General features: G+C 40.7%; 1 protein-coding gene across 2 annotated transcripts in view; it reads right to left on the bottom strand.

Moving 5' to 3' along the window:
* The window catches only part of arb2a (ARB2 cotranscriptional regulator A), a 185845-nt gene that overhangs the window by 78211 nt on the left and 79908 nt on the right, over nt 1-27726 (bottom strand). For both annotated transcript variants that reach the window (XM_088911644.1, XM_088911645.1), the window contains exon 8: nt 15449-15568. In XM_088911644.1, the coding sequence (XP_088767770.1) occupies nt 15449-15568 (120 nt within the window). The remainder of the gene's footprint in view (nt 1-15448; nt 15569-27726) is intronic.

The raw sequence follows: 27726 nt of genomic DNA, 5'->3' as shown, positions 1-27726 counted from the left end.
TGAGGCCGAAAACAGGAATCTAGGCTGGACAAAGCAGCACTAAGAAAGAGAAAGACAGAAAAAAAGAAGAGCAGGAGAATCTCCCTGAGGTACATTCTCTACCTGCTCAACATCAAGGGTTTGTCCGGACCTGGCACCCGTAAACATGATCATTCGGGGTGCAAATATTAATCAGACAGGAACCATCAGTACGGCATTAAAAATTCTCCTCGCAGGGTTGCCGAAGCTGCCCGGCTAGCCTTCGGAGCTGTCGAAATGGATTCTCAGGGGGAGTTTTGTTTCAACTTTCGGCGCGCTTGCGAAGCTTCGGGACAAAACTTTTATTAAAAACCCTTTCTGCCACTTATCAGAGGCGCTGCCCTCTTTGGAATGGGGCTGGCTCTCTCCTGCCACGAGGTACTGACTGATCAGCCACCGCAGAGCCACGCACCAGCTCCCGACACTCTCCTCTGCACCGTGCGCCGTACGAGGCTCAGAAATTAATGAAAATATATCAGAATCTGAAATTAACTTTTTATAGCCAACAGCAACATTTCACCAGGAGGAGGAAAAATCCATTACAACAGCACAGGCATCAGATCGCTTGAAGACGGTCTGTCCCACAAAATAAAACTTTCAAATTATTACATGCTAAATATAACACAAGCTACCACTACTATATTGATTAGAATGGCATTTTTCACAGTGGCTAATACAGGAACAGGAGGTGCTGTATCAAGCCCAAGAGGTAGATTAATTACCGTGATAACGAGAGGTGGAGAATGCAAAATATTCATGACTAAAAAATGACTTCATGTCTGTAACTTTTTTTCTTAACTGCAGATTATTGCTTGATTTCATACCTTTTAATAAAAACAGCCCTCACTTTTGATCACCGGAATATAACGCAAAATTAAATGTTACAATGAGCTCAACTGGAAAAGCTAATCAAAATTTTTAAATTAAGAAAATGTTCTCCTGGCTTTCTCTGCACCTGCTTTAAGGGGAAAGTAATTGAAACAGATGTAGAACACTATTTAAATTTATGAAATAAGTTCAAAAATGATTTTGGATCGTCTTTAACCACAATTGAAGTGAAGCAGCACTGAGTTAATCTGAGCTGGTATATACTGTATATATGATTTACTGTATGAAAGCACAGTATACACCTTTGAAATAGTTAGACACTAGACAGTACACAGTACTGGCCAGCTTCAAAAGTTAAAACTTTCCTGCAATTCAACAAATCTAAAGAAATTGATTAAAATATATAAATCAGACTGGCAAAATTAAATAATAACAAGTGACTGTGGTAAGAATTCTAAAAATCAGTTGTCAAAAATATTCACAGGAGCTTGCTTTGCCCACAATATTAAAGCCAAATTTCACTTTGTGGCTCTGAAAAAAAAACTTTGTTAGTTTTATTAAGCTGTGAAGGTCTGTTGACCTTGATAAAATGACCCAGAAAGGAACAACATTCTAAAGCAAGAGTTTTCATTATAAAGATAACCAGCAAATAAAATGCATTTAAGGCGTACAATCTTAATGGAAATAAATGAAATCTTTATCATGCCCAGTCTAGTCAAATATTAATTTTGTCAACCTTTTTGCACAGTGACAAAGACACCCCACTTAGAGCTAAAAGCTGTTACTTTACTCTCAAAAACATTAACAAATGTATGATTTTGCAAGAGAAAATGAAGGTGTACACAATTCCACACCGAAAAAAAATTCAACAATGTCACACATCACTGAATTTCATGAACACATCTCCTCAATTTATAAAACGCACAAAACATTTTAATATTGAACCCAAATTCTTTTAGACAAAAACATATCGACCTCACACTGGGCAGACCGCAAAGTATTAAGAATTCTGTGAAGAAAATGTTATAAAAGCAAAAGATTTTTAAAGCAAAGTGAAAATATGTGATTGTAACCCAATAATGAGTCTCATTTCTATGAATGCTACAGACCCCTGAATAGCTATCAGTGATACAGATCAATGCTGCACAAAAAAAAAAAAACCCAAGTACTTTGTTTCAATGTTCGACTGTTTGGAATGTGCAGGCATTTTCTAAATAAAAAAAGAGTTTAAAAACATAGGTAGCTTCTTTCTCCTTTATTATTATTTTTAACACAATGCTCTTGGCGAGAGCTCTGTCGCTCAATCACTCAATCAATGCTACACAGAAAGGAAGGAGACAGCAGAGGAACACCAGGATGACCTCTCGTTTTTTTCTGCAAGTCTTAGAAAGTTAAAATTACCTTTTTAACTATTAAAAAATTGTCAGGCCTTATTATTTATAATGGGAGTGTGGTAATTACAAGCTTAAACCAGGGACATTTGAAAAGAAAATATTTTATTTATTAGTTTATAATCATAAAAGACATTTATGCAGTTATAAAGGTAAGCTGAATGCAGTGATTATCTTGTCATTTTCAGCATTTTTGTACCATCGCTGCTGGTACAATAGTATGTTTAGAGCGATTCCGATTTTAGCCGTTTCCTTTGTTCGCTGGCATTCTTGACACTTCTATACAATGTCATAAATGCAGTTTATTTAGAGCTGCGTTCAGACGTGCCAATTAAGACAATCAAAAGTGTCAAGGGAAATATTTTTAAAATGACAATTGCGAGGAACAATCAATAATTTCAAATTGCGTCAGGGCTTGAAGAAGTTGCATATTTATGTGTTACGGGTATTTAAAATATTAAAAAAATAATAAAATGAAGGAGCGCCTGTTACAAAAATGATGTATGCAAAAACAGCATTTTTTTCTGTGCCGCAATTAGGCAGATTCTAATGGCGAATCCTGAGGTAGAGGACCAGCACAATGGAGAATCCGAACAGGAGCGTTTGTGTGACCTGCACAGAATTAAGCTGAAGTTTGATGTTATTTTCCTGCAGGTATATCCATGCTTCCTTACTGCACACCGAGCCCAGCTTGGAGTTATTAGTGCCCTGCCCTGATGAGCCTGCTGGCCGGCCATCGGCCCACTGCCACAGGACAAAACGCGAGAGTCCTGAGCCCTGCCAAGAGAGACCGGGGGCAGAAGAGATACTCGCCGCGACTGCAGTGTGGCTTTCGGTGCGAGATATGAACTTAGGTGAATCCGAGCAAACTGTTTCCCTTCATTAGACAAACAGGGAATGTTGACTTAAGACCAGAAACAAAATAGCAAGCAGCTTAAATGGCCCAGGAGTGTCTTAACAGGAATTGTATTATTAATGAATGCAGATTTACACAAATCAGACATGAGTCTTCAATATATTTTTCCCCCTCTCAGAAGAAAAAAGTGATAACAAAGGGCGAGCAGTGCCCCCTAGTGTTTTCATCAACAGAAACCATAAAAAAGAAATAAAATAATTCTATAAAAAAGGAGAGGGAAGATGTGCAAGTCACTAGGGGTCTGGCATCAGGGAAAGAGAGATGGAGAGGGACGGGGGGAGGGGGGGGATAGTATTAAAAAAATTCTGACACGGCCAAGATGTTTTTAATGTTCCAGGCAGCTCAAGAAAGAAAATCAGCTCAGAATAACAGGCCATGCATGAAAGCGGATGTCAGAAAGTCCAGAAGAATCACTCACTGTGAAGATGTCTAATAGGAACCGCTGAATACATAACGCAGGAGGCACGGGCTGAATGACTAAACTGGAGTGGCCTGGACCCAGTGTGAGAGCACACGCTCAATCAGAACCGAGAATTAATAACCGCACCGGCTCGCTCTGAAAAAAAAAGCACACTCTTTCAACACTTTGCCCTGGCTCTCAGCCACGACAAGAGTTACTGGGGTCATTCAGGCCAGTCTGATTTGGCACTGAGTTACTGCTCATATTCATATTTTTAAACTCTTCCACTTTCGACAATGAGATGCCTAAAAGCCAGACCTGTCGGATCACCGTTCACAGCCAAGCCTGTAGCGTAAATCAGGATATTGGGCTACCACATCAAAGGCTGTGCCACACTATACAGTTACTGGTATTTCACAGCTCCACCACATAAAATCTTAAACGACCCTGGACACTACTGCAAAACCATGTACAAACCCACATCTGAACTTCACAAAGTCCATAGTGCTTATGAGACGTTAATGCCTTTAAACCTGCAGAAGAAGAAAAAAAAGGCACTTTTTTCTTTCTTTGAAAGAGAGCAGATTAAAAAAATCGATCTTTGCTTGAAGTTTGAAATTAATACGTTTGTGAACGGCACATCAACTCCAGGTTCTATATTTGGAGAAGTTTAAAAGAAGAGAGATCACAGTAGGAAGGCTGAACTCCACTCACCTAGAAGCCCTGGAGTTCAGTGACATTTGTCCACCTAGTGAATAACATCCTACTCCCAGCTGTGAACCACTCAGCCATTCCTGACTAAAAGAGAATATTACATTCATTTTCTCAGTTAAGGCATTTATTTGATGTCGAGCAAAGCCTAAAAGGACTGGCAACCCCACTTGGCTTCAATTTATTTTTAAAATATGCTACGATACATTTATTCAATTAGTTACATTCCCATAAGGAAATACTATGATAAAACTGAGCATTTTAAATATTTGCAACAGTTCACTAGATTCTGCTCTTAATTAGCAGTGAAACAGCAGGCACTTCACATGATACTCTGACTAGTTTAAGTTTGGTTAGCAAAATACCAAAAGTTAAAAAATATACAATTGTTTTTCTAGGAGATGATAATGTGTTTTTAAACAGGTTAATATCTGAGTCAAGCAGTATTTTAGTTATGCTTTCTTAAAGAATTAGAGATTTTTTTCCACCTATTGATTGCTGATGAATCATTTTTCCAGACTCTGCTTTTCAGAAATAGCACAGACCCTGAAGGAGTGGAAATTCTTGTAAGATCGCGCTCCTCATCGCTGCCTCACCAGAGAAAATGCCCCCAGACAGGGGGGACTGTGTGATGTTTGCTCTATTTAAGGAGAACCAAGCAACACCACCCCAAATCTACAGCTTCGCCGCAGAAAACCTAGGGAAGAGTAGACAGTGCCCGTTGTTTTTCTCCCTTTTGCTTCGTGTAAACCGCGGTCAGCCCGCGAGAGCCCAACATAAGAAAGGGGGCCAGCGGATTCAAGGCAAGAGGCGCTCATCAGACACGGGGAAGCCGGGAGAAAAGCCGGTTTTTTTTCCACAGCTCGCCTGCGAGATGCCTGCTCTCAGTGAGGGGAATGTCTTCGATTTTTGCTGGAAGCCAGATAGCTCTCCGAGACCCAGGTATCCTGAGAGGAGGTGGGGGTGGGGGGGGGAGCTCTCTGCCCCTGCACTGGCTGCCGCAGCAGCACAGCAGTCTGCGCTGGTGTCAAGAACCCCAACATTATTAAGATATCTGAGCTGAAGTTTTCACTTCCCCTGAAATGTTTGAGATGAACTCTGTGTAGCACTGTCTTCGGGAAAAAAACAAAGTGATCAATGCGAGAAAGCATCAGGCTCCCTTGGACAGACCAATCAATGCTAGAAAGAACCTTGCCCAGGGCCTTATGCAAATAGAAGCACGTCCTGTAACCTAGGGAGTGAACATGCGCAATAGATCAATGGGATCTGATAAAACCTTACAGCTATATCAGCCGCAGCCAGTAAATATGTAATGATGAATCCCTCAAGATTCAAGTGAACTCTTAAACTAGGTTAGTTTCTGCACCAGGCTGAATTAAAAAAAAAAAATCTCATCCTTACACAACAGGCAGGACGATTTTTTTTTTCTTCCGAGGAAGAAAAAAAAATTCAAAAGAGAAGAATTATGAATAGTCACTTCAACAATACTTGTTTGAGACATAATGATTTTCAATTACATCACCATGGCAACATTAGCGTTCACAAAAAAAAAATACTGTAACACTCCAAAAGCCCTATGGAAGTCTATTTTCACTTTCCATAATTTGACAACAGGATGAGAAACCTGATTAATGTAGATTGCTTACTAGACATCATTACCTTTAAAACACAACGCCGATGGAACAAAGACAATCTAAACACAAAGCTGTTTCAATGACTGAGCCTCCCCTTCTATTCCTCGCTCTTCTACAAACAATCCACGAAAGCTGTATTTATTAAACTTCAATGGGCCAGCAACAATCCATCCTTTTTCATTTCACTTCATGCCATGTTCTGAGAGACACCACGGTGACGCTCCTGTATCTCTCTAAATCTGCATTTCTCGGGAGTTCCGGGCCTTATCAACTAACACAACACATTTATGTCAGATTTGAGCCCAACTTTATTTCAGAATTTGGTTCGTAGGCACACTGTAAAGTTCTTGACTCTTTAGTGGCTCTACAAGTAGACATGAGACAAAACGGGACAGGAACAGAATGAAAGCACACTGCATGTGCGCGGAAAATTAAAAATACTAAGCAAGAAATGACAGTTGGTGGAGAACAGTGAAAAATTATTTCTAGCGAGCTTTCGGCTTAACAGATAAACCCCTGCTCTAAGTAACTGAAGAGTACAGCTTCCTCCCGGAGCAGCAGAAGCCAGAAGTGTGTCTCAGTACTTGGTACCCGCTGCCATCGTGCGTTGTGAGATCTAGCCTGGTGACACACTTGGCTCCTAATGGAGGAGTTCTGCTCGCACTGGCCAGCTGTGCAGCCACTCCGGGTGGGGGTTTTAGGATGGAGCCCGTCTTCCCCAGGCAACTCTGACACATGCAGCCATGGGGATGCCATGAGGAAAGAGCGAGCACTCTCAATTCATTACAATACAGTTCGGGCCCACATCTGCCGGCCCACACCTTCTAACAATGTGCAGAAAGGTTTAACCCCTGGATGCCAGAAGAGTTGCACTGCCTCAGCTACAGACAGATCGCCGCAGTCATTCGCAGTGACGTCTCCCTGTATGGGTGTGTCACACACCCACAGGACGCCTGTTCCAAGGAACCGGAGGTCAACACGTGTGACGATCAAGCTACAGATTAAATGATGGAGAGAGCCCTTTTCCAACGCCTGCTCCAACACCAGTCTGGAACAAATCACTTTTGTCTAACCGGGACGAAACAACTTCACTTATGACACCGCAGCACCTCGAAAGGCAACAGGATTGTCAGTCTCCTGGAAGCACTCTCAGAGCACCTAGACGGCAAGCTCCTTTGCCACAGACCTTTTCAGAACTGCCCGCCTCTGTCTTTCTAATTCCACAGCCATCTGAGAAATGGACAAGCATCTTCCCTCTGACATGCTGATTGTCAGTTTATTGCAAGGAGCTGCCTTCACATTGGAGTTTTTAAAATGAGACTTCATTTACTCAAAGTGACAGCCTTTTATACCCAGCACTTCTCAACATGATGCCATTTAGCAAATTACATGCATTAGACACAGATGAAAATCCTTGAACTGAGATCTAGCTATCACATCTTCTACTCAGTTTCATCACAGGGATTGGCAGGGATTTTCTCTAACCCCACTGTTATTTTTCTAACATGCATGTGTGTAAGTGCAATTACCATATAAAATTATCAGTGCCGAACAGCATTTCAATATAAGAAGACTGCCCATTGTAAGCCTTTCTTATTGTGAGTGCAACAGGTGATAATGATGGAAAGTAGTCTGCAGTTATTGACAGGCCTGCACAGCAACTTAATCAAGCCTGCAGAGAGCCCACTTAACATGCATCCATTACTGAAGGAAGTTTATTCCTTATTAGGAGCCTTGCACCGATTTCAGATAACACAGCAATTCATTTACCGTTATGATTCAAGCTTTAAAGTCCCCAGCCAAGCTTCAGAGAAAGCAGCCTGATAATGATATTAGCGTCCTGGCATTGAAAAAGCACTTCTGCTAACATGGCGGTGGTGCAAAACACTTTCCCTATCTTTTTAAAAATGCAACAATAATATAAAGGCTTACTGGCAGCAAATTAATAGAATCATCCAAAGTAAAATTAGATCAATATGTTTGTGTGACTTAACTACAATTTCAAAAGTAGGTAAGCGCATTTTACCATTTTTATGTTTTGAAAAGCAGTGTATAAAATTGAGAAGCGTTTTAAAGAAAATTATGGAAATATATTTTTTTAAACTAATGACACCCTTTTGCTTGCATTGTCATCAGGTTTGAACTTGTCATTTGCAATGTTTTCCAGTATCTGTGTTCGGCGATGTGTCTTTTGAATGATGTTTTGTCCTCTGTGCCTGCGCAGGCCTCTCCCATCTCCCCGCAGCTGTATGGCAGGCTGGCATCAAGTGCCAGAAGAGGGATTCCTGCTCCTGCTGCACCAGTTCTTTAAATACAAGTAAGGCTGGAGGACAGCAAAACTGCCCACGTGATTTCACCCAGTCGTTCCTCGAGAGAAATCAGGGTACCAGCTACAGTACAATCACACCGCTGGCTGCTTTGTCCCACACCCCCACAGCCCCTCTGTGGAAAGAAGTGCCTCCTGTCGTTCTGAAGTCCATTGGACGATTCGAATGGTTGAATCAGGTCCCCTCATAGTCTTCTCTGCTCAAGACTAAAAAGAATCAGATACTTAGGCCTGCCAGAGCTGGACACTCTTTAAAATCCTGGAATGACTTGGAGTGTCCAGGATTGCTCTTCTGGATCCGCTCATTATTGTTTTATAAGCAGGTGACCATAATTGCAAAACATTTTAACTGAGGTATTACTATCGTGCATTACTCATGTTTAACATAATATCATTTGATTTAAATTCTATAGTTTTGAGCACATATATGTCATTATACATTATGTCATAATATTTGATTACTTCCAAACACTGACTACAAGACCTAAATGGTGTGTGAACATAAACTCCTGAAGTCTTTTTCAAAAGAAGCCTGGTGTTTCCCATCTTATTTACATTTTATGTTTCTGTTACGTTCATATGAAACTTTCCATTTGTCTGCGTTAAACGTCATATGCTACTTATTTGCCCAATAATGAATTTCATCAAAATTCTTTGAGTTTCCTTTGCAGGTTCTACAGTTTTTACTGGTCTTCTTACTTTGGTAACATCTTTAAGCTTGGCTAGTTTATAGCTATAAAAGAATCTAGATCATGGATAGATTAGGAAGAGCTGCGGTCTGAGTACAGATCCCTGTGTTCTCCACCAGTTACAGTTCCCCCACTCTGGACAGTCACCTGTTATTAGTACTTTCTGTTCTATATCCATACACCACCACTACTATAAAGGCAAACCAAAATCTAGAACCAAAGGAAAAAAAACACTTTTGTTGGCTTTCAGGCGGCTGACTAAGAGATCGGATGTGACTGCACACACCGGCTAACCTACAAGAAGGGTCCATGACATTAAAGCTTCTTAACTGTTTGGAAAACAGTTTTCCAGGGAAGACCATCACTGACATGAGTAACAATTTAAATTATTTCTGAAGACAAACAGCTCAACCTAGTTTATGAGAACATTTAACCATTTAGAGTGTATATAATACTGTATCCAGAATAAACAAATAGCTCTTTTACCTTGTGTGTGTGTGTGTGTGTGTGTGTGTGTGTGTGTGTGTGTACACACATACCAATCGACACCTTGATAAACAGCAAAGCCCCGGTCCTTGGTGCACACACAGTGGGCTTCCCCATTTAGAAATGGCAGAGTGCAGCTCTCGAGGATCCTTCAGCACATCAGTTATTTCCCACTGTGTCTGTTGGCAGGCACTTTTGTCATGGTGGTCCTTTTGTTTCACTTCAAATAAATAGGACGGTTTGCATACAGCTCCGCTAATTTCTCATATTGCACAGGTTCATTTATCATTCTCCGTCTCGTCCAACTCCCTAATGCCTTTATGATCGCAGAGACTAAATACTACTTTCCCCAGTCTAGGACTCTGAGGGTGAAGCCTTAAAGAATGTTTTTTAATGTTTTACGAGCAACACTATTCAGGTCGGTCTAGATTCACATCTCTATGCAAGTCTCAACAATTCCGTTTCACTCCGTCTAGAAAGTCTCAGAGTACAACAACAATAAGCCTGATGAGACAGTAACATCTCTGGCATTCAGCCGCAGACACTGTCCAAATGTTCTGAAGGACATTTTATTTCTTATTTAAAAAGAATGTCACACTTTGACTACATACTGAATTATGCCACTGGATCTGCTTCAGTAGTCAGGGCGCACTTTCTGTAGTACATTTCAAAACAGACTGACATGTGAGCTAAATACTGCCCTGTCTTTAGTATCTATAGGGATGAAACAGTGCCTCGCCCAACCAGGGACTGTACATGATCCGGGCAATATCAGACTGAAGAAAATCTCCCAGAAATCTAGGAGTGAACAGCTGGGTCACAGCAAATAGCTCCCATAGGAGCGAGAGTAGGAAATAACCACTGAAAGCAAGGCTAACAGCATGTAGCACAGACATCAGACAGTGCTGTCAGCCCACAGGCCACAGGTATAAAAGGGCCAGCTTTGCATTAACATAAAATAAAGTAGCAGCAATATATGAATCTGCCATTTATGAGCTGTATATCACTGGCTATGCCCAGTGTTGCTTGCACAACACCAGAAGCGTCCAGTGGGCTATGTGTTCAGCTGTATGAAGTTGTGGATACTGACAGAGACTCCATTGGCAGAACATAAGAAAGACTACAAACGAGAGGAGGCAATTCAACTCATTTAGCTCATTTTGAAGTTAGTAGCTAACTGATCTTTGCTATGAAGTTGTGACCAAAATTATACACAGTATTTTAAGTGAGGTTTCACTAGTGCATTATATCATTTTACTGTAACAGCCCACGTTGGACGCTTTTAGCTGTATATCTAAGCATTTTGCTCACCTTCTTAATTGCCTCCCCACACTGCCTGGCAGACCGTGAAAGAGGACCACAGAGGGACTGAGAAAGACGATCTGAAGAGGTGACTGGTGGGGATTGGGAACTGTCTGCTTCCTGAATTGTTGTTATGAAGCTGAGTGATAAAGGAATGTAACTAAATTCCACACTCTGCAGCAGAGGAGTTTCAGAGCTGAACTTACACTCTTCATCACTGAAGCGCAGCCCCAGCTGGGAGGCAGACAGCAGCCATTCTGCACCAGCAGCCCCACCTGAGAGACACACAGCGGCCATTCTGCACCAGCAGCCCCACCTGAGAGACACACAGCGGCCATTCTGCACCAGCAGCCCCACCTGGGAGACACACAGCGGCCATCCTGCACCAGCAGCCCCACCTGGGAGACACACAGCGGCCATTCTGCACCAGTATCCTCACTGCACAGTTGATCAGGGGTGAAACTCTCCCTCCACACCTCTGATCAGCTGTGCATTGTGTGAATCAAGGCCAGATTGTGTAAGTCCAGAGGGAGGTTTAGCCAGAACATCAGGGTTGAATCCCTCTACTCTTAAGAACAGCTACATCTTTAATGACCGAGCCTTTGTCACGGCTGCCACAACTATCTGCACATCCACAAGGAGTGTAAAAGGTTAAGCAGTTCTACCCTGCTTATAGTTACCTGAAACCCAGAGAACCATTTTACAAGACAGCTCTGCTCCTACTGCACCATGCCTTTCCACTTAACCACTTTAATAGTATGTATAGTATGAACCACAACCTTGAAATAATATCTTCTTTAACTATTTTCAATCAGTTCTTTCATATTGATACGTACAGCTATCTAATCAGAAAAGAAACTAGAATTAAACACCTTAATTTCCAACAGAACATACATTTCTTTTCCATCACGTAGTGCAAACACTACTCCTTAGTATCTGTATATTCAGGATTAAAGACGTCCTTTAGTCCAGCTGGTCAGCTGGAAGGCTGACTCTAAAAGATTGAAAAACAACATTTTATTTATTCTTTATTTTCTTTATTCGTTTTTTCAGCTGTGTCAAAAATCCTTTCTCCCATGTTTGATAGAAGTTTTTCCATAAGTGCTCTGTTGTGTTCTGACCTAATTTTTGCCACTCAGAGGGGATACTATGGTAGACAGCTATATTGTATATCTAATATTCTCCATCCTGACTCTTACTGTTCTACTCACCACAGGATAGCTGGTTATTCATTTATTCTTCTCCCTCTTTGAAAGTCACTGGGGAAACTGTGCTCTTGTAAACAAGATGGTCAATTTCAAGAGATTTTCTTGTTTAAAAGGATTTAAAATAAATACGTAATCATGCCTTTGGTTTTCACAAATCCTGGGATTAAGAATCTGACACAAATAATATATAATCATTTATCCTTTTTTTCTGAAACTGTCATACTTTTAATTACCAGTCCTGGTCTTAATGTAAAGTACCTGAACTGTTTTGCAATAAATTTGCTAAGAACAAGTTGTATTTATAATTCAAAGAAATAGGTTGGCATCAATTCTAACCTTAAAAAAAAGTAAACCGTTGATCTTTCCAAACACTGCGGTGGAAGCTGAATATTGCAGTATTAATAAATACTGCAGCTACTGAAATGAAACACGAAACTGGAAGATGATTACTGTAGCTCCAAGAAGCTCAGCAATCCCGGGTTTGTCCCGAGGAAGGAGCGAGAATGTCCCCGAGAGACAGGACCTGGCCAGTGTTAGTGTTAGGGGACAGGGACCTCGCACAATCATTCACCCCAGAGGAGAAACTACAAGCGAACTGCTCATAGCAAATGGGAATAAATGCCCCTGTTACCCCTTTTCTCTCCCCAACTAGCCTGCCTTATTATGTCTCCAGTCTGAGGAAAAGATAATAACAGATCAGAGCTCAGATGTTACACCCTAATTAGTGGTACATCATCTGCATTCGGCAGATCTGGTACATGCTTCATTCAGCCACTCTCAATCGGCAAGGCATCTCATTTGTCTAAATTCCATTTCCTTCTTCATTTTCAAGCTCCAGATCAAGGTGCAGGAGCATCCTGTGACAATAGCGACATTTCTCTTTCTTTCTGATGACATCACTCTCTGTTACTTTACGAACATCTCATGTGCACTGAGAAAAATATCTCTACAAAATGGCCCACTTACTATACATTTTGTCCATCCAGTCTATAAAATACGAACACACTTTTCACTGGTACTGTACATCCTCACCACAGGGAGACAGATGCAGTCTTACATAACATCTTATATAATGCACACCATCCTCTTTGATAAATCTGTTTCTCTTTCACCGTGCACTGCGGAGGGACAGGGGGCTATGCAGCACCTGATGGACATTACTTCTCAGTCCAGCGGATTGGAAATGATCAAACACAAAATGGAAAGCTTTTTTCCATGATTACGACAAAAGAGGAAAAAGTCTGTAAAAACGCTACGCTGTGGTGAAATTAAATTATAGTCATTTTAACCCTATAACCCCCCCCACCATCACCCTGATATTAGAAAAAAAGACACTAGCAGATTTTATAAAGTCTCTCACCACTGCCCTAGCGACAACTTCCTAATACAGATAAAAAGGACCAGCATTCACTCAAACATATAGCCTACCTCCCTGCAGCAAAACTCTCTCATTCAAAGGCCTTTAGCTGCTCTTTGATGTAACTATAATTAGTCTGTACATTCTACAAAGTTTTTAAAGAAGGGAAAATTGCAAAAAAAAACAGTTCAGTGCCCAAACAGGATATATCATGAAAAATGTTCAAAAATTAATCTTTTGAAGTGCCTAATGTTTATGAACTGAAAAGGTGGCGATAATTAAAGCAGAGATGGTCTGTTTCCTTTGGTGTCCTTCTCCCGTGAAACATTTTGTTTCTGCTCCTGCTTTCTTAACCACCTCAACAAGATCTCCTTCAGTTAGATACATACCGTATTTTAAAATATCAATACAGTTCACAGGCTAAAACACCACGCTGACACAAATGCGCAAGGATTTATAAAGGGAGGGGACGGGGGGCTTGGTGATGGGTTACAGCTGGCAACGAGGCCAAGGGACACCTTTCTGGCTCCTGGAGCAGCACTGAAAAGATAGCATGAGAAATACAGGCCTGACGAGGCAGAGGCAGGATCACTGCTGCATGACCCAGCACAATTCCCCATTCTGTTCAGTTTACACTGCTTTGTGAAGGGTGTGAAGGAGTGCCAGTGACTTTATTATTGTCCTCGGTGAGACTTCCAGGCCCCTGCGGAGAGTTTAGCACAGGGGCCCTCACTCTCACTGAGAATATCTTGTCCCCTTGACAAGGCTCCTCTATGACATCCAGCTCGCCGGTTATTTCCTGCGAGGGCGAGCAGCCAAAGGTGCGGCTTAGCCTGGGATAATTTCACAGGCCCAGGGCAACCTGACCTCTCAGCCCCCCAGGGTCAGAAGTCAAGTTTTGTTTGGAGACGTCTAGGAGCTCTGCAGAGCAGGGAAAACAAAAGTGGAGAAAATCCGCTGGTGTGATTTACAGGAGGCAGGAGGGCATGAATGGTGGAGAGGTCGCCCACGCTGCCTCCGCCTCGCGCCCTTTACCGAAACCGGAGGGCCTTCTCGGAACACAAAACCCAGCGCAGAGCCTTGCGGGCGTCACGGTACGTCTACAGGAATATGACATGGGTTCGATAGACACAAGGCTTGCAGGTCTTTTCCACTTTGAACTCCACGGAGGAGAGTCCAGCCAGTTGCCTTGGCCATTTCAAAACAGTAATAAAGACGGACAACAGGCAGACTGCGGGTCGCAGAGTGTGCTCTGTCTTGTCTGTTGTGAAGTGCGCAGGGGGTGAGCGCATTGGGCTTTTTCATTGCACAATCTGTCCATATGCAAACGGAACTGCACGTGGAGAATGAAAGATTTCAGTCTCGAAGCTGCGACTCGCTCCTTTATTTGAAGACAGTAGCCAAAAGGAAATTAATTACCGTTCACGAGGAGGCTCTTTCAGAAATATCCGGTGAAGCCGTGGTAAAAATGCAACGAGGAACAAAGAGCTCAGCACACCGGACTGCAGCGAAGCACATCGGTGGGGACGAAATGCACACCAAATATGTCGCATGTTCATTCAGAAACGTGAAAACCTCATAAAGTGTTCCTGGAAAATTCCTGGGATTCTGCGTGTTATTCTGTTCGTCAAAAGAAGAAAAGCCAAACACTTTAAATAATCTGGGGCTGTCCAGAGCCTGAGTGTGGACCTCTGCATATCAAAGGCTTCAGAGCAGGCTGCTGCTCCTCCTGTCACTGCTGCCGGCCGGTCCAGCACTCCCTCGCGGTTAAAAAGGCACCGATTTACAAAACAAACTAAATAAAAAATCTCTCTCCAACCTGCAAATCTGATAAAGCGAGGACAAACGATATCGGGAATGGCTTTCTTCTGAGGTGGTTAAAAGAAAAACCTTTTTCTATATTGTTTTCTGTGGGCCTCATTCTCTGCATGCTCTGCACCGCAGCTTAATAGAACATTATTTTTGCAGATCCAGAGGATGTAGAAGCTGCCCGAGGACAAGGATGAACTGGATTATTTACAGAAGCAGTATTTTCTCAAAGAAACTAAATGTTATTTATTTTTAATCATTTTCCATATTTCCCACAATATAAAAAAAACACACTCAATACCAGTTATAAGGAGAATAGATTAAAAAAACATACAAAGATATTAAAGTTTTTTTTAAATACAAACAGACCTACCAGCTCGACAAAAGACAGTCCACCGTAACTGTGAGCAACAAAGAAAATCTTCTTGGCAGCAGATTTAGATATGAAGTTGTCCCACACATAGATGGCATGCTCTTCTGGAGAACTGTTGTCCTGTTGTGAAAAGAAATAAAAACATGTGTCCTTAATGTGCATGTATTTCGATCTTAATATCTCTTTCAGACTTCATGTGTGGAGTTTCAATTATAAATACAAAATATACAGATATAACCACACCCTGTCTTGTTCTACAAATGTAATCACAAAGCAGCAATGAATCACAAAGCAACGACTTTTGAAGCTTTTAAAAGCTTTTTCATTCTGCATGCAAAAAATCCAGAACATTCATAATGTGACTTTTAAATCGTAACCTTTGCCACAGTTCACAGTCACTACATTGGGCATATAGAAGAGTGGAAAAAATACACCATCACAAAGCGTACCAGAATGTCGCAATTGGTAACAGCTGAGAAGCGCGGAATGAGTACATTTTAATTAATGCGGAACAGAGAACGTCGAGCCGTGCTGTCAAAGAAGAAGGGATTCATTACCGACTCAATAACATTGATTCCTGGTTTGATTCTTAATAAATACCCCACATCAGTACAACGTGCATCTTTTTATCATTAAGCAGGCTCTGTTTTTTATTAGGCAGGCATCACCCCTAGTGATCCACTGCAATCGTGTGTTTCTGTAACAAGTTCTTCAGACTACCCTTGTGCAGCTGTCGAAGAAACCTCTGAAAGCAGGCTGGTAAAGAGTAGAGTCTATAAATTCTGCTGAAATATGTTGCTTTTAATGGTCCTTCACTAATTGCAATTGCTTGCAGCCTGCTCAATCAGCCCCGAACACAGTTAATAATTGATAAATAACTGTTCAATCAAATGGTGAACACATTCTTAAATTAAACTGTCATCAAAAGGGTTGTGTACCCAAAGCTTATTTCCTTTGAAAGTCAAGTGCAGAGGGCAAATAAATACCCCAAAAAGAGAGTGTTTAAATATATTCTCCGCGTTCCCAGTAGCTAAGTAATTTAAATCAACAGAAAATTGTAATATAGTTCAAGTAGGTGCTGTTGCTGTGTCAGCATGCGTAGTCTGCAAAGGAACAGGTAAAGATAAAGGCATAGTGTAATGTGCACATTACACAACACCAAGCACAAAAGAGGGAGTCACAAACTCAGAGATATCTGGTATTGATTTCCTTGTGCACAATGTGGGATCTGGCACAGATGCTGATGCAGAAGTCTGATATTAATGCCATGGGCATACAGGGGCTGTAGGAGGTGTTTTAATACAGCATGGCTCCTCCACAAACAACAGCATTAAATTAATCTATTAACTTTGAGAGTGTTTCCTTTGTAAGCAAATTGAAGCAATGCACCCACTCGTAGGATCCTTGCTTTTCTGTGTAGCCTCAATAACAAAATGTACAATTTAAGGATTTGGGAAAAGGGAATAGAAATAAATTATGCTAATAAATTAAAGAGATTTTTACCATCACCGGATCCTACAACACAGACTAAATAAAATAACATCAAATCTAACAATCTTTTTTTTTCTGGTGCAGAATGTTTTCACATACTATACTGGTATTAGTATGAAGAAAGCATCTGAACTAGACATGGAGCTTTACAATATGGACAGAAATCAATAGAAATCAAATATTTCTTTATTGAGAAGGAAGTTAAAATAATAAAATTTCAGATTTTGAGACTTTCTTGTAACCTTACTGACAACTAAGGCCATCAATGGACATAAACTTTGGGTTCCACCTCTGAACAAATTTTGTGCGTCCAGAACACTCCTACACATACAGTATATGTATAGAACACATATAGTTAGTGAAGTCCTCTTATGTCCAGGTGGACTTAAGTGAGGGGATTGGGCGGAAATCTGTGAAAGGCAGAAAAGAGTACTGAAAACTACATTTCAGCCTTTAGATATCTGGCAAAAACTACAATATTGCTGGAACAGTTGGAACAGCTTTAGAACGTTGCAAATCATAACTGTAATTTGTGAAAATGCACCTGAAAAATGTATTTTAGAAAGTAAAAATTTGTACCTAGTTGAACTACCAGCCACAGTTTTGTTCCTTTCATATAGACAGTGACTAACAGGAACAAATGAGGTAAGGCTTAATATACAGGTCTTGGCTCTTTGCTTGAAATTTGCCATGTCAGAAAATGCCTTGTACTTTTATTGGCAGGTAAGGCGTTAAAGCTCAGATCTTTAAAACTAACCTTTCAAACTGTGTTTGACTACGAATAAAAAAGATTGCAGCCAATGAATCCAAAAAAGTGTGCTTATTAGCAAGTAATTCAGCCTGGCATTAATTCGTTTCTGGCGCCACAGCCCCCAGCTGAAGGAATCCAGGTACCAGCCCTTATCAACTATGCGCAGATTCTAACACCTGGGCTTTGCAGGGCCTTTGTATATGATTGACTACCTGAGCTGATAACACACGGAATTATCTAAACAACATTTGCATATTTGTGTAATTATTTCCTTGGGTTAATTAGCTCCTGTGAAGCAGTTCACCCTCTGAGACTGCTTCCAGTGACAGGTTCACATATTTTCTGTACGGATGCCAAATTTGACAGACTCCCTACTGCTAACCTGTTGCCAGTATCTTAAGAAATGACTGTCAGACAGGTTCTGGGCTGCAGTATTGTCATATTGTACCTGTGCATCAATACTACAGACACCACATCACTCTGAAGTCCCTCGGCGTGGGTTCACAGAGCTTGAAGAAAAGTTAAGAGGGGGCTAAAAAAAAGCGATGTTGTCCATATTATAACACGACTTCAGAAATAAAACTGCATTCAACTGCTCTAGACAAAACGACACCCTTTGCAGTTTCTAACTCAAACACAAACTTCCAGCTCTCCGAGACTCAAAGAGCATATTTTATTGACAAACGTATGACTATAATACCTGTAAAACAGAAATGTCTTTTAACTGAAATGTGTTCCCTAAAAAAAGTAATGGCACTGTAGAATTCTTAGAAAAATGACATCTTGCAGAGTGAATTAGAAATTAACTGTAATAGTACATAATAGTATTCATTTTTTTAGCAGTTACTGTGTATGTGTGGGACCAGCACCAACAAGGAAAGTCTCATCTACTGGCCATCATATTTTGGTTCTCTTTTTTCACACATCTATTTTTTAAGAATATGTTCGCAAAAAGTCTCTAGAGCAACATACTGTTTGATATTCTCAGTAATAGTAACTACCATGTGGCATACTAGAACGTCAGATGACTGTCACTTCATCAACGGTATGAAATATGCTTGAGCACAAGAGCTCTGAGTAGTGTCATTAATGGGCATGTAGTAAGCTGTGTATTTAGAAGGTTTTGTTTTAGTGAAAAGCTCCTTGAGATGCCACATCATGAAAGGGGCTATATAAAATATTATAATTTCAATAATAACAATCACTTTGCTACTAAAGAACACTTTGTTCCTGAACTGATAACTGTTACAATCCCAGGCACATTCAAAGCAGAAGGTGGCCTTGCAGCCGGTTTCTGTCACAGGTTGGAGTACAGCAGTCCTTCAGCCTCGGTTATTACACTGGCAGAAAACACATAACATTCCGCTGTGTTAATGCACTTGTCAAAGAGATTCCTCTTCAAAACACTCAACACCGAATACTCCTTCTAGCAAAACAAAGCCAGCAAAAGCTAATACATTTTTTTCTTTAATTAGTCTGAAAAGAACTGGTATAAACCATCTCTTTTAAGAGGACAAAAATATATTTTGTTTAACAAGGAAGCACAGGAAAAAGTTCAGAATTAAAAGGACATAAATTACTACAAAGTCTCTTCGTATTAAATCACTGTTTTCTTCTGGCATACAGAAATTCCTTTCTTTAAAATACGTTTTTCCATTTTCAATTTTAAGAACATGACACAAAGAAATTGTTGAGTCTATGTTAAAGACCTCGCTGTACTAAAGGACTGGGTTTCAGAAACAGGCCTCAACTTCCAGCGTTCCTCCAGTCTGTTTCCATTGGCCTAATAAGATACCAAAAATCCAGTGCAATTACAAGAGCAACAACACTAACATCGGTACAACTGGATACACTTCAAAATACAGGTATACAGGTTTTAACACTTTGCTTACCTTGTAATTATGTGGCATTTACACTTTGAAATACACATAATTACATATGAATGATATGACTGCTGTTGTAACTGCATTATTACTTAAGTTTCAAATACAGCACATACTGTAAAAAAGGACATTTATAGCACAATTACTGGTTAAGTCACAGGATTCATATGCACAATTACAGTGTCTTGCTAAAGTATTTAAATCCTGTACTTCCTGTGGTGTCCCATTTTATGCAATTACAAAATGATACGAAACACATTATTTTAAACAGATTGATTGTATTCAAAACTTGAATGCTGTATCTGAAGACTTCTGAGGGTAAAATAAGTGTACCCCTAGTTAAATGTCAGAAAATATTACAGAGAAAAAGTGAAATATGATTAACTCAATATTTGGTCTCAACCAAGCTTGCACACTAGTGTGGTGCAATTTTTCCCAGTTTTTCTTGGCAGATTTGTTCAAGGTCTCACCGATCGCTTGGGCATCACTTATGGACAGCAGTTTTTCCATAGATTCCCAATAGGATTCAAGTCAGGATTTTGACTGAGCCGCTCAATACATTCTGTTTAGTCATTATTTATATTTTAAAAAATCAGTCAGTTTTCAATATCTTTTTTAATTTTATAATTAAAAATATAATTTTTGTGAGCTATTTGTCAAATTAGTTTTTTTTAAATCTAATATTCTAAATTGTCTAGGTGACTAGGTGAAGGTGTAATATGTTATACCATAAATTCTCAACGGGAAGTACTTCTCACCACACGGGATATGTAAATACATGTGTTTCGAAGTATAAATACCACACACTTACAAGGTAACTGCAATAATAATACACTTTAAATAACATAAAGGACAAGTGAGATCAAGAAGAAAGCTTTCGTCACATGTATCTGCTGGGTGGCTTCACTTAGCAGAAGGCTTAAACATCTCTAACTTTCATGAACCAAAGGTTCGAAGAAGAGATGAAAACTGTACGTACGGCACTACGTTTACTGTAAACAGTCAGTTTAAGAGCACACAATACTGCCTAGTACACAGTCACAGTCCAGTTAGCTTATTTAAAAATTCAGATGTGACTGAGAAACAAAAAAACTGGTGAAATACACAATAGTGTACTCTGGGATATTAAGGATTCTAAGGCACTGTAATACAGCTCAAAGGTGGCTCTTAAACATTAATTCAAGGCGATTTCCCATTGAGCTGTTAGTCTTTCTTTTGACAGAAATTATTGAAATGTAACTACAAGGGTATTGTGGGCTCACAGAACAGGAACCCTATCGTCGACTGCTGGAAGAAAAAAAAACATCCATGGACACACACTGGGCCAGTGAATTCTCAAACCTGAACTCTGTTCATTTAAATATTTAATACATCCCTTTCAGCGGGAAACACGATTATTTTCATTTTTTAATAATTAAATATTAAACAAGCTGCACAAGTAATTACATGTTTCGTGTTAACTTTCGTGCCATTAGGAGGAAGACCTTAACGCCAATGTTGATGCGAATTAAAATGTACGTCTGGGAAACAAATTACTGTGGGCTTCTTTCTAGCCTGAATCGCAGTGTGAGAGACAGGAGACCGCAGGCTGTGATGCCATTTTAAAGAAATCTGCAATTTTAAAGAAATCCTTACAGTACAATCATAGAGTGCAACAAGGGTGCAAAAGTCGGTGGCAGTGACGGTCCTTTATTCAGGTTTTTCCAGGCTCCTCAATGCATTACTCTTGTAAGGCAAGAATCGAGAATGAATTTTTGGGATGGAATATGTTCTGTGTGGCACGCTCGAATACATTAGGAGAAGCAATGCCCTTGGTCTCCTTTGGAAAAATGCATATGATTTCTCAACACTCTGGGCCACGGTCCAGCCTGTGACCAAATGGATGAGTGAATATCACATTATTTTCTGGGGTAATTAACAGATTCTGAAAACTGCAGGAAAGTCAACATAGTAACAAAGCCAGGAAGTCTTGCTGGCTGGCTGGATAACAGAACAAAGATGTTTGAAGTGGAGGGGATGAGAAAAATCTCATATATACTCTGAAGATTATCACGACCAGACTGTATAACACCATGACCTTGCTGGCGTCAAGCTAATCTGACAATATTTGGTAGTGCATTGTTTCAAATCAATAACTAATTAACGCAGCACAAAAGAAGTTGCTCCATTTTCTGAGATTCCTTGTTAAAAATGGCTTTTGGCTGCACATGGGCAGAAAGGTCATCTTGGTGACATCTCCACCAGCCTTTCAACGTCTTGCTACTGTCAGATTAAATTACTTTTAGCAATTAATTGACATAAGTTAAAACAGAGGCACATTTGTTGCAGCAGGCTGTCATAATGACATGGGGAGAAGCTGTTTTGATATGAATTTCTACCCCTGACCCTCTATCATATCTTTAATTTTTTTTGGTTGACCTGACGGGAAGATTGGGAGCAACCTGCTAACTCGAACTACAGGGGCCTCACCTTGGTGGGCTTCCAGGAATCAGATATTGAACAGCTTCAGAGAGGGATTCTGCTGCTACTGGGGCCGTGCAGCAGTGACACGTTTCTTCTCCACGGTGGGTTAGTAAAGGCAGCTGAGGTTGGTCTGTCGCACCGAACTCACGCATTCAGGCCTTGAGCTTCTTCTCCAAATAGAAACTACATAGCTCCTGAAAAAAACCTATCCAGTGAAGGCCCATAACTGGTGAGTTCTGACTGACTTTCAAATTTGATGTATATAGTTACACAGTGCTCTGTGGAAGGATTATGCACCTGGACTACAAAGAGGTAACTCTTTGTCTGGCAAAAGCTATGGACTACTCTACAAATCGAAATGGTGAAGTAGAAAGGCAGCTTTAGCTTCAGATGCATCTGTATTTGAATTACTTGAGCGTGGACTCTGGAGCTCTAACATTATATTAATATAAGACCCAGCTGTTGCAAAACTTTCAACAAATCAAACTGCTGTGCATTGGAAATCTTCAAGTTTCCCTCCATGACATGCATCTTTCCTTCTGACAAAACATACTGGCAGAGAGGCTCTCCAGCTCTTACCAAGATTTTCCTTTTTGAATCTTCAATTTTATGTGCTCTGAAAACAGATCAAATTATGCCTAATTAATGTTACACAGAGTAGAATGCAATATATGCTTTTGCGCTTTTACAATGGAATGTTGTTAAATGAAAATAGAACTTTTTGACAATACCGCATTCACAGCTGCATTTTAGAAAGCATGATTCTTGTACATATACAGACTTTTATTTTCCACAGCACAGACACGATTATATGTAATGAAATAATTAGCATGGTGGTTAACATCTTGATTTGACCCAAGAGACTTCCCTTTCAGGCTTTTCTAGGTAAGAAAAGTTGTGTATTTTGTCAATATGATTGCTAGCTATGTTGGATCAGAAACTGCAAACCAGCAAATCTCAAACATGAGTACATACGGAGCTCTGCCGCAATTATTCTAAATGGCACAGGCTGTGCTAAGCTCCTCTCTCTAAGGCTGCACAAAACTGACACCAACCTGCATGTTTCTTGCAGAGCAGAGATGGGCAGGCTCAGGGTAAGGGCTAGATAGGTAACACAGAAAGACAGGTGGACAGCAACAGGCTGAGAGAAGGTGGCAATGTTTGTACATGAAGGTCAAATTCATTTTCACCCTCAAGATTTTGGTCACAAGTGCTCCCAGCAGCTGGCTTTGCAAGAAACAGAATGCTAGAGAGGGGCTTTGTGAAATAGGGCATCCTGCAAACAAAAAAAGGACATACAGCATCACTTTCCTCCCCGAGGGACAGTGAACCAAGACTGCACCGCCTGACGGCGTGGAAGAGAGAGTGGGTCATCTGCTCCAAAAAATACTGCGCCACAGAGCAAGCTGGGCACATCTGCACGAAATGACGCTCCCTGCCTCCGCACAGCTGTCAGACACACGGAAACAAAACTGCCTTGCAGTCGCCAATGTCACGGTGACTGCTTAGCAAACATGAAGAAATATTAAAGGGGTCAGATACATTAAAAGATAAAAGGAGTAAAGATACATGAAGGGGGTTAAGAGAAAGTGCTACACTGACAGTCTGAAGGAACTGAATCTCTTTAGCCCTGAGCCCAGATTCAGAATGTCAGCTCAGCAGATTTAAAACGAACTCGGAAACAAGAACCAGGGGACACAAGTGGAAATTGTGTAGAACCGCATTTATAAAAGAACAAGCTTCTTTAAACAAGGGGTTGTGGGAGTCTGAAACAAGCTCCTTCTCCATGTTGTTGAGCACAATACTCTGACTGCTTTCAAGAAACGACCAGATGGGGACCCTTGGATCAACCTTCTGGGTTTCTAACGATCAAACAGGCTGAGCGGCCTCCTCTAATTTTTAACCTTTCTTATGTTTTCAGTAATACCATTCTGAAAAAAACTAGTCACACTTACAATGTGTTTTATAAAACTGACACTTTATGAAGGAGCTTTTTAGTGACTTTCGTGAAGGAGCTTTTTAGCTACAAATAAAGCTGTTTTACCGAAACACAGCTATGAAGAAACAGTTTCGAACATGTCTCCAAAAATACTCACCTCCTACAGTCAGTTTGTGTAACACTGAATATCATTTTTCTATTACCGAATAAAGGAAAATCCAATATGAGCAAACATATATATTCTCTACTGTCTGTTGGTAACTTACGAGTGTGAATATATATCGTCAGGTAAATTTACTTAACGTGATATCCTCTGCATTTCTGGATGAACAGATCCTCTGGCCAACAGGTGAAAGTGTCAACAGCACAGAAACATGGGAACTAAAACTACCGCAGATGAAGTGCCTCGGGTTTCAAAGTATTAATCACAATCGCAGTGTAACATTGTGTAAGGAAGAGTGCAAGGGGCTTTCTTGCATTAAGTCCTCAAAATCCGGCAACGAGCCAATAATTAAAGATCACACTGGAAGTCTAAAACAACAAACACAAAAGCAGAAGCCACCCAAAAAAGCACTTCTTAAATGAGGCACTTATTTAATGGCTCCAACATTGATGTACACACTTCTTAAATGAACTATATAAGTGCACAAACTTACAGTTATATCGCAGAACCAGCTGCAACAAGGGGTGGTGGCTTCTTTTTTGAAAGTTTTTCAGTGCAATATTATTGTCATTTACAGAAATAAGTGGTTATAAAAGAAAGCCTCAACTTTGCTATTATTGTCCCTTGTGCTTTTTCCACTGGCAGAACCCTAATCCTTCCCAGTCAGACTCAAGTGAAACCTTTGGGAGCTTCTTAAGCCATGAATGTCTTTTTTGTTCATGGTATTCCTTCGCTTGGCTGGCAGAAAATAGGTAACTGGATTAGTGCGAAAATTCAGAGTAAAGTGAACTCCCAAACTTCTGTATAGCAAGTGCTAAGAAACTCAGCATCACTAAACACAAACCAATGGACTGTGATCTTGGAAAGACTGGAGATTAGGCAAGGTTGGGAGGTTAGACACTATGAACTGGGGGCTAAAATGTAAGATTCATAAAAGCAGTTAAGGGCTTATTAATGTGTGTAAGGAACCGTATTAATCAACTCAACTTTATTTTCCACTTGTTCACTGGAGCCCAATCTAGTACACGCAGGTGGTCTGTTTCTTTTCTCAGTAGGCTAGGCTGTGTAAAAAAAAAACCCACAAGCGCCCAGATGAAATAGCTGGCCAGCTTAAAAACTGGAGCTGGAGGTGGACGGGGAGGGGGGTCACCACAATATGGAAAAAAACCTCACAACGAAGACACTTGAGTTTATCCCAAAAACATGCCCTCCCCCTTCCCCAAATCTAAATTGAGCACTACCACTGGGGAATTTCTAATGAGGAATGGGCTGAAATCGAGGACCATTATCCTCATTTTTAGCGCAGGGAAGCGCATTAGGGGGATAAACATTTACTTTGTCACGGCTCGCTTGCGGGGCCGGAGCCCCGTGCCGTGGAGGAGCAACGCCGGGACTCTCAAGCGCTGCGCTCCGGCGCTGAGAGCAGATCCAGCGTTGTCAAGGCAGAGCTGCTGCTCAGGAATATCAAAGATGCTCGGGGAGCATGACTGCAAAGATGAGAGATTGCAAGGAAATAAACATGAAGTTTCCATCAGAAACGATCAGGCTCACGAGGAGGAAACACTCTATCCTAGCTGAGAGCTGAACGCACACGTACACTCTGTGCCCCACTAACAATTTTCATAATTTCATGTATGCTTTGAGTATAACATTGTTATGCTGGATTTACCCTGCTCTGCCTTGTCAGTGAAAGAGAAACTAAATTTGCAGGTTTATTACTAATCTGTTGACATTCGCTGTCTTCACTCTCAAATTCGGCTTGGCAGATGTTTTCAAAAACAAGAATTCTGTCTTATTACAAAACATATTAAACAGTTTTCCCTGGCAGGCTTGTCTGACATCATGTTTATTGCCCAGACTAAATCACTCTGCTTCGCCCCAGTGCATGCCAGCTAGTACATTATTCCCCAGTTCAAGACAGATACAGTAAAAACCAATAAAGCAAACAGTTTGAGATCAACTCCGGACCTCAGCCCGCGGCCTGGGATCAGCACTCCGAACATCTCGTGTCAATCGCGATCCTTAAGATAAAACAAACGATCCCACCCTCAACTTAAAATATTTAATGCAAACTAACTGGAAGGGGGAAACCAAAACATTATATTAACCTTACATCGAAGGGAGACACATTTCTGGCGTGGCAATTGTGGATTTTCAGCTGTCTGCTGACTGTATGCCGCGTTTTAGAACAATGGCAGGAACCGTTCTGACTGTTATGAAATGACTCCAATTAACTTTTGATTACGCCGAAGCTCTTGGTCCGGCAGAAGTAACCTATCTCATTAAAGCCTGCCAGGCCTGAAACAATGCTCCTTAAGACTTTTTTTTTTCCTGGAGCAACACAGTGAGAAATATCAGGGGACAGAGCCATACAGCAGCTGGGAACTGGCCAAGTCGGATTCTTCTTTTTTTTTTACTACCCGAGCAGTTCAAGTTCACAGCCAAGAGGAAAAGAAAAATAAATATGCGGCCCATTATGCAGTACCTGCTGTACAGCGTCAAGGATGTTATCTTTCTCTTCTGCAGACTTGTTTTGAAGGCCTAGCTGAGGAAAAGCAACTCTCCAGCTACAGGTAGAGAAGGATTAACCACAGCGTCATCTGTGATTTCTGCTTATTCTGACATGTTCTTTAATGAATTAAACGATACTTAGGGTCTTACATCTCCCTCTAATGGAAAACACACAAGCTGAAGCAACTGGCTCTTGTCTGCCTTGTATCTGCCTACCATGTATAATGTATAGTATGGAAAGCAAGCAGAAGCTAATGTCAAAGTGTGAATAATACTGTCTGCCCCCTGCAGAATTGGAAAACCTTGGGTAGCACTGTTATAACGATCTCACGCTGCTAGCATTACAAAGTGCAAAGGTTCGCTGAGAAAGAGAAAAAGGAATAGTGAGGGGCTGAGCCTCCTCATTATATGATTCCTGAGATATTCCAGCTTAAATATTTATTAAGATATTAATATCTGCTCTTCCCTTCATCTTCTTTCAGATGATATGCTCGTGCAACTCGAGACAGACAGGAGGAGAGTGGTGACCGCAGATCGTAATATGTAAATAAATGAAAATTAAATTAAGAATATATATATATACATACAGCTCAGGCGCACATTGTTCTTTTTTTTCTCTGACTTCATAAACGCGATATTGGTAGGCTGAGATTTATGGTTTGACAAGCCAACATGATGATAAAACAGCATGCAAATGTATGTCAAGCTGCAGTGTGGCAGAGTTAACAAGTGTCATATTGCCAAGGCTTTTACTCTGTAGGGTCTTTTTTTCAAGTTGTGAAAACTTTTCAGGTATTTTTTTTTTGCCTTAAAGCAATCTCTGACACAGTAGCTAGGCAACCTTCAAGACGGCTGCTGCAACTTAAATTTTAAAAAGCAGATGCCATCGTTAGCTTCCAGGGCTGAAGAGATGATCATTTAGCTAGCTTATTCAGGCTCAAGGAAGCCTCTGTCAAGTTGGGAAGTGCCTGCAATATAAATTTTGAAAAGCAAGAGTGGAAGAGGGTGCAAATAATTGAGATAATTATATAACATTATATTGCATGCAAAACAGTCACTACCAATACTGACAGCAAG

The sequence above is a fragment of the Atractosteus spatula genome, chromosome 3 (assembly GCF_055471065.1).
Source record: "Atractosteus spatula isolate fAtrSpa1 chromosome 3, fAtrSpa1.hap1, whole genome shotgun sequence".
Classification (NCBI taxonomy): Eukaryota; Metazoa; Chordata; class Actinopteri; order Semionotiformes; family Lepisosteidae; genus Atractosteus; species Atractosteus spatula.
This window is presented reverse-complemented; position numbering and strand designations above follow the sequence as displayed.